The 13,715-nt window shown below is 36.8% G+C and overlaps 1 protein-coding gene across 1 annotated transcript in view; it reads right to left on the reverse strand.

The window, feature by feature from the left end:
• RYR3 (ryanodine receptor 3) overlaps positions 1–13,715 on the reverse strand; it is a 267,401-nt gene that overhangs the window by 115,885 nt on the left and 137,801 nt on the right. The window contains exon 38 of the mRNA XM_026076056.1: positions 12,062–12,199. Within this exon, the coding sequence (XP_025931841.1) occupies positions 12,062–12,199 (138 nt within the window). The remainder of the gene's footprint in view (positions 1–12,061; positions 12,200–13,715) is intronic.

Below are 13,715 nucleotides of genomic sequence, written 5' to 3' on the forward strand. Positions count from 1 at the left end.
TGCAAGAAGATGCTTCATTGTTTAGGACAAATGGAAGTAAAATTGTTTCCTTCCTTTTGTTTAAGCTTTGCTATCTTCCAAGTTCTATGTACTTCATTGAATAGGTCAGGGGAAACACGGCTAAAATAATGTGGGGGAAAATCAAAAGTCTACAATAAGGCACTCTAAGACCTGCTATTGCTTTGTTTTTTTATCTCTGATTTTAAATTGAATATGTTAGAACACTGTCAGAATTACTGGCTTGTACACTTCAGCTCCTAGTAGAATACTACTCTTAACATGTTCTTAACCATTTTCTTTGCTTCAGATACCAGAGAACCATTGACAATGAAGCACAGAGCAATAAAAATGGAAATCTTAATGAAAGAAACATTAAGCAAACATTAAACAAAGCTGATAATTCTGAATCTTAACACATTTCAAAATCAGAGAAGAGAATGACTCTTAACCAAGTACAAAATTGCAAAATTAAGCCAACATAAAATGAGTACATAAAACATACAATGTAAAACTATCAGGATCTAGAAGATTGCTTGGAGCAATCTGGAATCAGGACATGGTAATGTAGATAAGCAGCTAAAAACAGTTGCTAATGTTTTTTCTGATCTTTAACAAGAAATCCCACTGCCTTAATTATCTTCTGAGGCTGCATAAGGTGTTACCCATAGTTATGCATTGCCCAAGTCATGTCTTGACAGCTATGAAAGTCCTAGGATCATAATTGTCAATGATTTCTTGCCTCAATGACTTTATCCTCTGAGTTTTGGTTTGTTTTTAAAAACACATTTTATTAATTCATCCTTAACACTAGTTTTAATTGCTGGCATTCCCTTCCTAAAATAAAAGTACACTTGTGAGCAGATATGAATGCATGCTTAGAGGAAAGGAAGATTTCTTTGAAGAAAATAGTTCCTTCCAGGTGCCTTGGCTATGAATATTCACACCACAATATGTCAGACCAGACATTCAAGACTAGAGACTTTTAGCCTTATCAATATGTACATGCCATGTCCCCCTCCATCCTTGTGGATATAAAAGGATGGGGATATCTCAGGCCCCCAGTTTCTTTCACCCTCTGAATTCCAAATTTCTGGGGCAGGCAGGCAAGTATTCTGAAGAAGAAAGAGTGCATACATGGACTAAATATCTCAAAGCTCCAGCTGCTGTCAAGTAATTTTCCATAGCCCTTTGATTTTGTCCATGTGCACATTTACACTAAGCATAATCCCAGGAGGAGCTCCAGCCTGAAGAGATTATCTGGAGGCAAAACTCAGCATTTTTAGAAAATCAGATACTGTAGACACACTCAACCAAAGCAGTTCCTCTGCTGGAATCTTCAGCAATGTCACTATGCTAACCAAAACATGGAAATAGCTCGCTATCCTAACTATTTAATTGTGCGGGATTGAAATGTTCCCCAGTAGCATAACCAGGGCTCCTGGAAAGTATACTACAACTCCAACTAGTGTCTCTATCTTAGGTAGTTTGAAGCACATCTTCATGCTATCTCATACAGTTGGCTTATAATAAGGGTTGGAATCATCCCCTCCTCCCCAGCAGAGATGATAACGTCCAAGAAAAGCTATTTTCATCTGAAAATGAAGTAGAAAAATATATTAATGATACACCCAAATGGTTGGCAAATGATGAAGGCTTGCATTAAGTTCAGATCCTATGCATACAGGTTCTATAACTGCTTGATCTAAAATTGATCTAAATGCTCTCAATCCCCTCAGAAGTCTAAGGTGATATGAGACTATCAAATGTTCTTAACACAGGCAAAGACTGATATCAAAGAGGATATTCTTTGGAGAATCAAAGTTCTTAAAAAAAAGAAAGGAAAAAAGATAAGAAAAAGCCTCTGAAAATGTTATTTTGAATCTCATGCAAATCTTTTCACTTGGAGTGCCTTAAGTCATCCACAAAAATGGTGACAGCTCCTGTAAGAAATGCAGCTGCTAAGCAAGTATTATACTATATGCACTAGCTCTGCTAACAGCATTCAAACAGAAGCAAGAGAATCTCACACCATCTTGTTTATTCAGTGCGTTAAAAAGTGTTATCCTTCTACACTTCAACCTGAGGATTCTTGATGAGTTAGAGGAAAGCCCAACTTGCATTTCTTGTGACCCAAAGCTCCTGTATAAGACACACAAGCTTTTCTATTCCAAAGACCAAGCGTCCTTAGGCTTCAGAAGCGAATACTTTCTGATTCATAAGAATAGAATCCACAGAAACTTGGAAAAAGAAATGACATTTCCCAGATACTGACTGGTCCTACTACCACTAAAGAGAAAACATGGCTAACATGAATCTCTGGGAAATAAAAACTGTATTTTCATGCAGCATGTGAGATTATTATAAGCGTTAGTGTTTTTACATCCTAGTATGTGGCTTAAAGACCAAAACATGTTTTCATGGCAGAAGGCACCTTCTCCGGTGTCTTCTCCATAACTTCTCCATAACCTCTCCATAACAGAACAAATAGATCAGATAAGATGTGTTCTAGGTTATAAAACAGCATTGCTGTCTCACCTTGCACAATTCTTGATGGAATAAATAAGTCTGAAATGAAATTAATGGTTCCTAGTCTGCTGAAAGGCCTATTGCCAAACTGAACAAATTGGAAACGGAAGAGGAGCACTCACTACTGGAAGACCACCCTGAAGTCATTTGCACCCTGCATATGATATTTGGATGGTGTTACAAAACTTAGAACTGGCAAAAAACAATTTGATTTGTAAAGAAAAGGAGCAACGTCAGCAAAAGTTTACGTTCTAAGGGAAAACCTGGAGGAATTGGGCTTATTACCTACTTATTTCCTCACTACTAAGGGAACAATAGGAAACCACTAATATTCTACAGCTGGATTTCTAAAATCGTGGCTCCTCAAAACTGGTTACAGCAAGGAAAGAGTTAGACATGGAGATTCATACTATATATCAAGCTCACTTGGGCAACACAAAGGAGTGAAAGCCAAGTCAGCTGCTCAAAGAGGCTGAACAAAATGCTTGGGCAGATGTTTGAGAGCAGTTGGAAGCACCAAACCATCTTACCTATTTATATCATGTACATCCCTCCTGTGTTAGGGAATAGGGCATGAGCATGTGTACAGGAATACAGCTCAGAATAAAAAGTCTCTGATTTTAAGTGTTTTGGTGTGAAGTAACAGTGATAAGAAATACACACTTCCTTTTGCTACTAATCCTTTCCTGCCTGCAGCAGAACCAGCCACATAAATAATTTAATCAAGGAAGAAGAGCTAAAAGGGCAATATACCTTCAAAATCAACATGAAATACTGTAGAGATGAAATATTAATGACAAATTGCTACTCAGCTGAAGCATACAGAAATTGAGACAACTTCAGGATGTAGGACATTCCTGGCTGACACTTACGAACAGGCTCTGTTTTGCTCCCAGGCAGCAATGAGGCTGAAACAACCCTTGTAACAGACGTTAGCAGGAAGATTACTGTAATTTTTATTTTAATTAACAGTAATACATCTCTGAGGCACCAGTAATATTTGCAACAGTCTATTTTCAGCTTGCTATCATAGCTTGAGCCATCACTAAAATAGCTGAATGTAATCAAGTATTTAATTAGTACAACATGTATTATTCCTTAAATCAACAAAACTAGTTAGTCAGCTAAATAACATTCTCCATTCTTCATTCATTATAATGAAATGAACAATCGTTATATATGACATTGTTTTGTTTGTGGTTAGGAACAYGCTTGGTTCCTCTGAAAATCCAGCATTTCAGAAAACCAAAAGTGATTCACATACAATATAGCACATATTATGATATAAGCTCTGGCAGCATTTACAAGTTAAAACTGATTGACTACAGTCAAGAATAACCATTTTCTTTTTTATTTATGGTCCTGAATTAGAAAGCGATTAATTTCCTCTGTATAAAGATATGTAATAAACCATTCTATTATCTTTAAGTGCTCAAATATTTGTCGGACAATGCTTCTGAAGTTAGTCATAATGGTATGAAGAAATCTTCCTGAAACAAATCCTTTGTCTCCCTTTCTGCTTGTTTTATGTTTGGCATGGTAAAGTAATAAAAGGGCAGATACGAAGTATGGCAAGCATTTTAGAGGAGCTGCTTTAATAAAATAGCATTTGATTCAACTATGAATACAAATAAATCTAATCATGTGGATAATTATACAGGCTATTGTCACTGGGGTTAAATGGGTTGTTATGAGTTAAAACCAAGATCTACATTTATGAATATACTGTATTATTTAAAAACACATTTATTATAATAAATATTATGCAAAATATAGTATTTTTTAATTTAAAACAAGCTTTCTTTTTAATTTGAGCTTGAATAACAACAAATGCTATTTTCATTTCCTTCAACCTCTTTGCATTACAAAAACAAAACTATGAATTACTTAAGTAATTCATGATAAGTTTATCCACCACTCCTACTTGCATAAAATAACTGCGTCTGTGCTACACCGATTTTTGTTAAAAGAACTTTAATTCAAGAGTAGCAACTTTCATTAAAGATGTCAAGCTTTGCACAGCTTTCTCTTACAATATACAAATTGCTAATATATATATCAATTGATAAAGAATCCTTAGTAGAGTTCAGAACCCTGACAAGAAATTACAATAAGAACAGCTATGGTAAATTCATCTACTTATTTAGTGTAGAATTAAATCATTTTTGATTATAAGAATGATCTGAACACTTACACTGATTTACAAGATTACTAGATGAAGCTATGTCCTACTTTTCCTGTTTGTTCCTGCAACCTCCTGCCTGAAACAAMCTTTAGCCCCTGTGATAGTAAAATATGGAGGCTAGACATGTCAGGCGAGTCACCAAATCCTATTAGCAAAGTCTAAATATTTGCAGAGGCTAAAAATCTTCATGAGGAAATGGACTAAGCTGTTCTCCCTTGAAAACTGTTGCGAAAGTGATGAATTTCCTTCTCCTATCAGGAAAGAGCAGCATCCTCATAACAGCTTGCATTATGGGCATTTACAACCAGTCTTTCCATGATTTCTCTGTGGCCACTGTAGCCAAAGCAGAGGCCTGCAGCACCTGTAAGTGCATTAATCTGGACATAATTAACACTACCTTGCCTTGAACCCAAATATAACCATGTTAATACAGTGTAAAAAAAGGTGCAATTATTTGGTGACACTGACAACAGACAAGCACAATGTATATGCTATTTTACTTTAATATGTGAACAATGTAACCACCAGAGGAGCAAACAAATACTGGTGAAGTTGCACTTAGGAGGCATGGGAAAACATGTAAACAGTGTCCAAACAGAATTTGCAGAATAAAAAAAAAAAAAAAAAGACAGGCACAAGGACTGACAATAGGCAGGACATCCTGCCAAACACACAAGAAGGGTAACTGGCAAAACAAAAATCAATATAAACAATATCAGGAGCAAAAGAAATCCCCCTTTGGGAGGTAGGGAGGAGTGTTAAGGAGCATAAAAACACATAATTGGAATAATGAGGAAGGAAGAAGAAAAGTCTGCTTCTGTTCTGACATCCTTTGTCAAAGAGCTTTCAAGCCTGATCACCTTAACTTCCCCAACTAAGACCATAAAGGACTTTAGCCATTAGTGCTAATTTTATGGCATAAGCTCCATGGTATTGTAGGCTAATAATTAATTTAGAATTATTGACTAAAAGTTTTGTATACATACTGAATATGTATTGACAATGATTAATAATGTGCAAAAATTAACCATTAGCATACAGTGTGTTAATGAAATAATTTATTAAAGTTTAATTTTAAAATTTAAGCTGCTATTTAAAATTTAAAACTGGCCTGATTTATTAATTTACTAAGCATTCCCATTGCAGTGATCTCTAATTCCCTTACTGAAACATATATTTACACACACACACTTTATATGACATAAATACAACTCCACAGTTTAACCAAGTTAAATGGATGGTATTCAGCAACTGTAAACTGTCTCATCCAAGCATGGGCCAATCATCTATACCCAGAAAAAAAACATGGTGTGATCAGGAGAAACACAATTTCCTTTAATCTCTACTAATTTTAAATCCAGTTGTACTTTACATTGAATCTCATTTTCATGAGGATCCTATTTTAAAATTTTATTTTTTTTCCCTCAAAGCTGTAAACAGTTATATCAGCTCATTTTACATTCGGAACTTGAAAAATGAACTTATGACGATTGTTTTCTAGAGGTGTATACAGGGAAATTTTTCTTACTGTTAGTACTTACTGCTGCTTGCAATTCTTTTCCCCTCTCAAACTTTGTGCTACTATTTAGCATCTTTCTCACACATCTTTTATTTGCCTCCTGCTTTACTCTATTTCTTTTCCTGCTCTCTGTAATCCTACATTTGGTGAAGTGGTATAATTTGTTTGATCTCTCAAGCACAAGTGCATAGCACTCCAAGGACACAAACATGAATAAGCTTCTCTTCTGCCAGCCTACAGACAGAACTGAAGACAACAAAGAAGAGAAGAGGAGCACAGGCAGTATGGTTTAAGAACTGACTCCACATTCATGGGATGAAATCGTGACAGTACTCATCTTATGCCATTCTGCAGTTCTTTATACCATGCTTTCAAAGGGTCATGTGCCTTCAGGGTTTGAGGCCTGAGCTCAGCTTTTTTCTGAATCTGTGTGTTGGCACCCATCAAAAAAGTATCATTTTAAGGTAAAGTAAATGACTGGTTTACAAAGTCAGAGAAGGTGTTTAAATAGCCTATTGTTGAAAGATACTGCTTGACATCTGTTGATCTTCAGTCCAAACTGTGTGGAATAACAAAATATACAACTGTTATTAAAGTCACTCTCACATACTAGATGTCATCTTTGTACATCTGTGGTAGTGCAAAGGTTTCACAGCTGGTTCTATTGCATGTACGAGGTACTTGTGGCAAAAGGAGCTGCTTAACCTCATTTTAATCAATAAAACATTATTGGCACAGTGACACAGCACGGAAAGAGCTCTGACTGAGGATCTGATTGTACTTGAGCGTGCACAGTTCAGTTCTGCTACTCAGGCAAAGACCGACAGCTACCGTAGTTGGAGTAAATCTTTCTTTTATCTCATTCATCTGCTTAGTCCTTCTACTGATTAGCACCAAAATAGTGATAAAAATAGGTATATTCCCTTTGAAAGGCATATTTAAATTTAGTCAAGCAAAGCGACTATGAAGAGAAAGGTTACTAACCAAAAACTAAATTCTTTGAGAAGTTCTTTGAGAAGTGCTGTCTTTATGTTTACTTCCAGACATAACAGCTAGAGTTTGTTTCTAAGGATTTTTTTTTTAAAGGAATTTTTTAGGGACTTGCTTACGCTTTTACACTTCTGCACGCAAACAGTTCCTCTCAAACTTTAAACCTTAAATTTCTAGTGGGACTCCGAGGCATAAAGGAAGTAAGAGGAACTAAGAAATTGCATTTGGCAAAAAAAAAAAAGAAAAAAAAAATCCTTTCTTTTCTATTAAGCAACTGTCCATATGCATGTTAACATTGCCCACGCAGTACCTTCTACTCCACATGGAGTACACTGAAAAGGACGTACTAAGAGTACATTGTCTCTGGATCAGAGACTCTGGTTCTCATGGGGGATTTCAATCTTCCTGACCCCTGCTAGAAGGGTAACTCAGGGGGACATGAGCAATCAAGATTTCTGGATGGTATCAGAGATAACTTCCTGATGCAGGTACTGGATTGTCCAACTAGAGGTGAGACATAGCTGCATCTACTATTCACTAACAAGGAAGAATGGTTTGGGGACATGCTAATCAATGGCAGCCATGGCTGCAGTGACCATGAAATAGTGGGGTTCCAGATCCTGAGGGGAGTGAGGAAGAAGAGTAGCACAGAACCTGGACTTCAGCAGATTTCAGCTTGTTCAAGGAAACTGGTAGATGGGACCCATGGGCAGCAGCTCTGAAGGGTAAAGGAGAGCTGGAAAGCTGGCAGGTCTTCAAGGGCTACCTCCTCCAAGCATGAGAATGGTCCATCCCCATACTCAGGAAAACAAATGGATGTATCAAGAGACGAGTCTGAAAACTGATGACAGAGCTCCAATGGAAAAGAGCAGCATACAGCAGATGAATATAGGGATAGGCTAAAAGGAGGCAATTAGAAGCACTGCCAGGGATGTAGGATGGTATTAGAAAGCCAAAACTTACCTAGAGTTGACACTAGCAAGGGACACCAAGGACAACAACAGCTTCTCCTGCTGCACTGGTTGTAAAAAGCTGAACAAAGAAAAGATGAGACCACTGCTGAATTGAGTAGGTAATTTAGTGCCAGTGTGCACAGGTAAGACTGATGTATTCAGTGTGTTCTTTGGCTCAGTCTTTGCCAACAAGGCCTCCCATGCCTCTGTGCTTACAGCCAGGATTCAAGGAGAACTAAGAGCTGTGGATGAGGATCTTGTCAGGGATTACTTGAGAGAACCTGACCCATACAAGTCAATGGGACCAAACAGCTGCATCAGAGGGTGCTAAAAGAGCTGGCTGATGTCAGCGTGATGCAAGCTGGCTGATGCCAGAGTGATGCACTTATTTGTCTTTTTTTGGACTCCCAGTGCAGGGAAGACACTGGAGCAAGTTCAATGGAGGGCCACCAAGATGGTTGGGAGCTGGAGCACTTGCCCTGTGAGGGAGCTAGGCTTGTTCAGCCCAAAGAAGAGATGACATYGGGGGCGGGGCCTAAGAGTAGCCTGCCAGTGCCTACGAGGAGGTTATTGAAAAGCTGGAGCTGGCTCTTCACAGTGGTGCATGGTGGGAGGAGAAAAGACAACAGGCATAAATTGAAACAAGAGAGATCTTGACTTTAAAATAGACATAAACCTTTTTCAACCATGAGGACAGTCAGGCAGTGGAACAGATTGCCTAGAGGGGTTGTGCCGTCTCTGTCCTTGGAAGTTTTCAAAACCTGACTGGATAAAGCCCTGAGTTATCTGGCCTGATCTCACAGCTGACTCTACTTTGAGCAGGATGTTGGACCAGAGACTGAGGTCTCTTCCAACTAGAATTAGTCTATTTTTCTATGATTTCAGAGTTTTCAGAGAACAGATTGAAGGAATCTCTTTGCCATGGTCCACACTATATATAGAAGCTTTGTTGACAGTAGAGTGTTTGACAGATGTGTGGATAAAGCTGAAAGTCCCTGTGCTCCATGTCTTAGATCAAAAATGTTTCTAAGAAAGCTTTCTGAGCATCTATCTGCTAGAGACAAGGACAAAAGCAAGAGGCAGTACTTCTAACAAATATCGTACCTTATACAGATTCAAGTTATGCCAAGTCAGTCTTATTCTGTTCTGGTCCCAGATAAACCACAATTTCTTTCTCAATATTTCTATTGAACCATAGGATAAACAAACATAAAATGGAAAAAAAAAAGATAAAGAAACATGTATCATGTTCGGAAATGGAAAGAATCAAGTCTAACCAGCCTCGATGGTACCTTGTAACACATGATGTCAGGTCTTTTTAAGAAGACAGCTTTTCAACCCATTTGCTTGACATCAGCCACTGCCACAGGACATTATACATCTGAAAACAAGAGGACTGGAATACACAAGCACATCCCTGTTGCACCTGGACAATCTACACTGAGAATAAGGATTCACAGGCAGCTGTGCTAAAAAATAGCACAGAATTAAAGTTTTCCTCCATGCTATGTCATGCATCGAAGCCCAGCCGGTTGGGAACTTGACTCCAAACAGTCTGGATGAGAGGATGAGTATACGCTGAAGTCCACAACTGAAAGTTCTTACAGACATATCATATCATTTGATTATGCTACCTTTCTCTTAATAAAGGCAACCTATTGGCTCATACCATTCCACACCACTAAATTTACAAACTTTAATTTAAATATTGATATTGCTTCAAAAATTATTTGCAGTAATCTGGTGTGCTGGACAGAAGGACTGTTTTGAGTGATGTAATACGTATTCTTCCACATATATTGTCACTAGTTCTGCAGATGAGATTGTGTGTCTTATCTCATTAGTTTCAAAATATATATATGCAGACCTTCCAAGCATTTGAGTTATGTATTTCCATTTTCTAAGAAGAATATGTCATAGCTTAACATTACTCAGCAAACCCACAGGGATATCCCACTGTTCCTCCTCTATAATACTCTGCTGCAGAATGGAACATTAAATAATTTTTCTGATAAATGGTGTCAGTTCTTCTCATGTATATTATAAGCAACATGAAAGGTCACTGAGAAGGGTAACAAGATTTATAAACTATASAGAAGAGTTTTCAGACAAACTAAAAATATCTAAACAGTATTTTGCTCTTGCCTCAGATTTCGGAGGTCCATGTTAAAGATCTAAAGAAGAAAAGAGCAGAATAAAAACCCTGCAATATTAAATGCTGGAAAATTATTTCACCTTAAGCTATGTATGAATACAGAATTTGTACTCATAAAAAAAAAGATACGATGTTTCTGCTTAAGTAGTCAAGTATTTTGAATATTGCCAAATATTGTTCTTTCAGTACAGAAATGGTATGTTATGGATATATCTACATACATGATGTTTGAGACACATCAGAACAAGTTATTTTTTAATTAACTTATAAAGTCATCATCATCAGGTAGAATTATTTAAGGTCTAGTTATATGCAACATCTTCCTGTATAACACATATGGAAAATCCACTGCCCTCAATAAGACTACACATATGTAAATGCCACAGAAATAGATCTATGGCTGCTCATCTTTTTATCCAAGATAATCCATTCTTTAATACTAAATCTAAAATGCTCCTAATATTATTATCCTCTCTTTAGTCACTTAGTACTACTTATTTAGATATCTGAACAACTACATTTAGTTTTGCTCAAAATCCCCTCATTTCTATAGTTCAAAACTAGTAACTGTGATTAGAATTACATACACGTAAGGGCAAAGATAAAAAATGGCCCAAAGTAGTATATCTGTTTCTAACAACAACAACAAAAACATTGTTTGAGCAAAAAAACATACCATAATTCTAATAAAATCAGCAAGCAGAATAAGACAATATCGTAATTATATATTTGGTTAATACAAAAACATACAAAAGTGAAAAAACTCAAAATAAGAGCACAGAGACCTTATGCTGAGTTTTGAAAGAAGCATCAGAGGCAGAGGTGCAGCTCACAGTGATGCATAGCACAAGAGTTTGAGATTATGGAACTTATGTTCCATAAGAGGTGAAACTGATGTATGCCCACTAGGAAGTTTTGCTGACATAACTGATTTATCACCGTAACTCTTCCATGAAACCACAAATGATGCAGAACAGCAAAACTTAACTTGTTGGCCAGCTTAGAAATACCACCTTTTTGAGCAACACAAGTCTTCAGCAGTTATTAACAAAATCGCAATACCCAAAGATAGGCTGGCTACAAGAGCTCTGCAACTTCAGTCTTGCAGTTCTCATTTTAACAACTATTTCAGTGCTATCTCAGTTATGACAAAGTCCCTAAGGGAGCAGCAGACTGGTATTACTGTAGCTTTCTTCACAAAATGCTGCAAATTCTGTACCATGTATTTTTGAGACAGTAAAGAATCTAACCCCATAATGGTAAAAATTGAAAAGAAAGCTTTGCATTGTGAAAGCCATTAATTTTTATATACAAATCAAGAACTGCAGAACAACCATTTTGTCACCTATATCTTGGTATTGAGAACCATATAGCTTCTCATGCAGCAAAGAAAAGTGAAAAAAGTTTTTGCATTAAAAAAAAAAAAAAAAGAAAAAAAGAAACAGGTCAAGCTTAGAAAGCTTAAGTCTAGATTATTACTGTGACATAAGTAATTTTTTAGATTTAACAACCTTGATCAAAATTCTTCCACACATTTTGTTTTAACTCCTTGTTTAACAATGAATCTAAGATATTCAATATATAGGATAATTTTTCCAAAAGGCAAAAGGAACTTAAACATGCAGTCTCCTTCTTCAGTCCACTATGAAGCTTTCTTAGAAAATAAAACTGTTGTAACTGTAAAACCTGTAACACGGGCATCACAAAAGTATGTATGCGGGAAGAAAACTTACTAGGAGATTGTTCTTCCTCCTCCCTAGGTTCTACTTTTTCTGCTTTTGGTGGACCCTTGATTTTGTACATTAATGAACGGAGTCTACCAGTCAATGAGGCATCTTCCTCTTCCTCTTCCTCCTCTTCTAGTGGAATACCTTAACAGATAATAAAACTAATCAGAAATAAACTTTAACCTTTGCAGATGAACTGTTTCAATATTTAAACAATACCAAAATATTTACTGGATAGTTTTGTAAATTTTATACAGAAACAAACAAATGTGGAAGCCAGTAGCATTCAAAAATGTTAGCTCTATTACCTATTATATTATATTAGCTCAGATAGTTACCTTTATTTCAGTACACACACTTCTTATATCCAGATTATTATTATCCAGTATTATTTTTTCAGTATTACAAACAAAGAGGTGGTATTTTTAGAAGATACTATAGCCATTAATTATGACTCATAGTTATATTTGATTAAATATGTGATTCATTATTAATGATTTTTAATGGATAATTATTAATTATTTCATATTGCAGAATGTAAGCTAAAGAAAGAAACGTATGGCTGAATCTTACAGTACAATTTTTCACTGGAGACATTCATCATTCATAAACAAACATACTAATGGAATTTAAAACTGTAAGAAGGCAGATGCTCAGAGATGTTATACTGGGGATGAAAGCTTTTCATGAAAAATTCATGAAAAATTCATAACCAGTACCTGAAAGGACGCCATTTGACAACTAGCTCACTACAGTTCAACACGTCGCTTCGTAACCATTCAAAGCATTTTCAAATCTTTCACACCCTTTAGTGATGTTCAGATACTGCATGTGTTACATGCAGAAGCACAGAATATCTAAGCAGGTTCCCCTCAGACCAGAGCTAACTGGGCAGAGCCAAAATGTAACCAGCTTCCTGCTGTTTGGTTGCCAGTCAAAGTGAGTGTCATTCCTAGAACTAAGAAAAGGAAAAGATTTCCAAATAGAATACTAAGGATGAAAAAGCTGGAGCAGAGGGAAAATAAAATGCAGAGGCTATAACCAGTATTGCATAAAGAAACTAAGGAAGAATGAATTGAAATGCAGTGTCAGGTTAGAAAACATCTGGAACTGGCAGCTACTAAGAGGAAGGAGTTAAAGTTGTGACTAGGAGTGACTGAGTGAGTGACTTGGAAGACGAAATTCAGAGCTAGTGGGAGAGCATGAGAGAAACTAGAAATTGAAATGCAAGACTGGATAAGGAATTTGAGGAATGAGAAAAGAGTGAGAAGTGAGACTGGCTGGGCAAAATGAAGAGCTAAGAATGAAGTTAAGAATAGGAAGTGTAAGCCAATAACGAGAGGAAAGAGAAATCAGATGAGGATATTAAAAGAAAGCAAAGAACTATCTGGCAAGGAAACCATTCTAGGGTGTAAAACTTGAAAAATGGAAGCTAGAGCCTCGAAGGAAAAGAAACACACTGGAACAAAAGCAAACACACTCCGAACGGTGAGAAGCTGAAATGGACAGACACTGCTCCAAGATCATTGCTCATACTCCATTCTCTTAGAGTAGCAGTCCATTCCACAGCTGCCCAAACAGTGTTGCTATTTGGTACTCAATTCAAGTGGCAGAGGTCTATGCACTGGAACAGAGTTCCAAGCCAGCAGAGGAACCAGAT

Source organism: Apteryx rowi, unplaced genomic scaffold (assembly GCF_003343035.1).
Source record: "Apteryx rowi isolate R43461 unplaced genomic scaffold, aptRow1 scaffold_424, whole genome shotgun sequence".
NCBI lineage: Eukaryota > Metazoa > Chordata > Aves > Apterygiformes > Apterygidae > Apteryx > Apteryx rowi.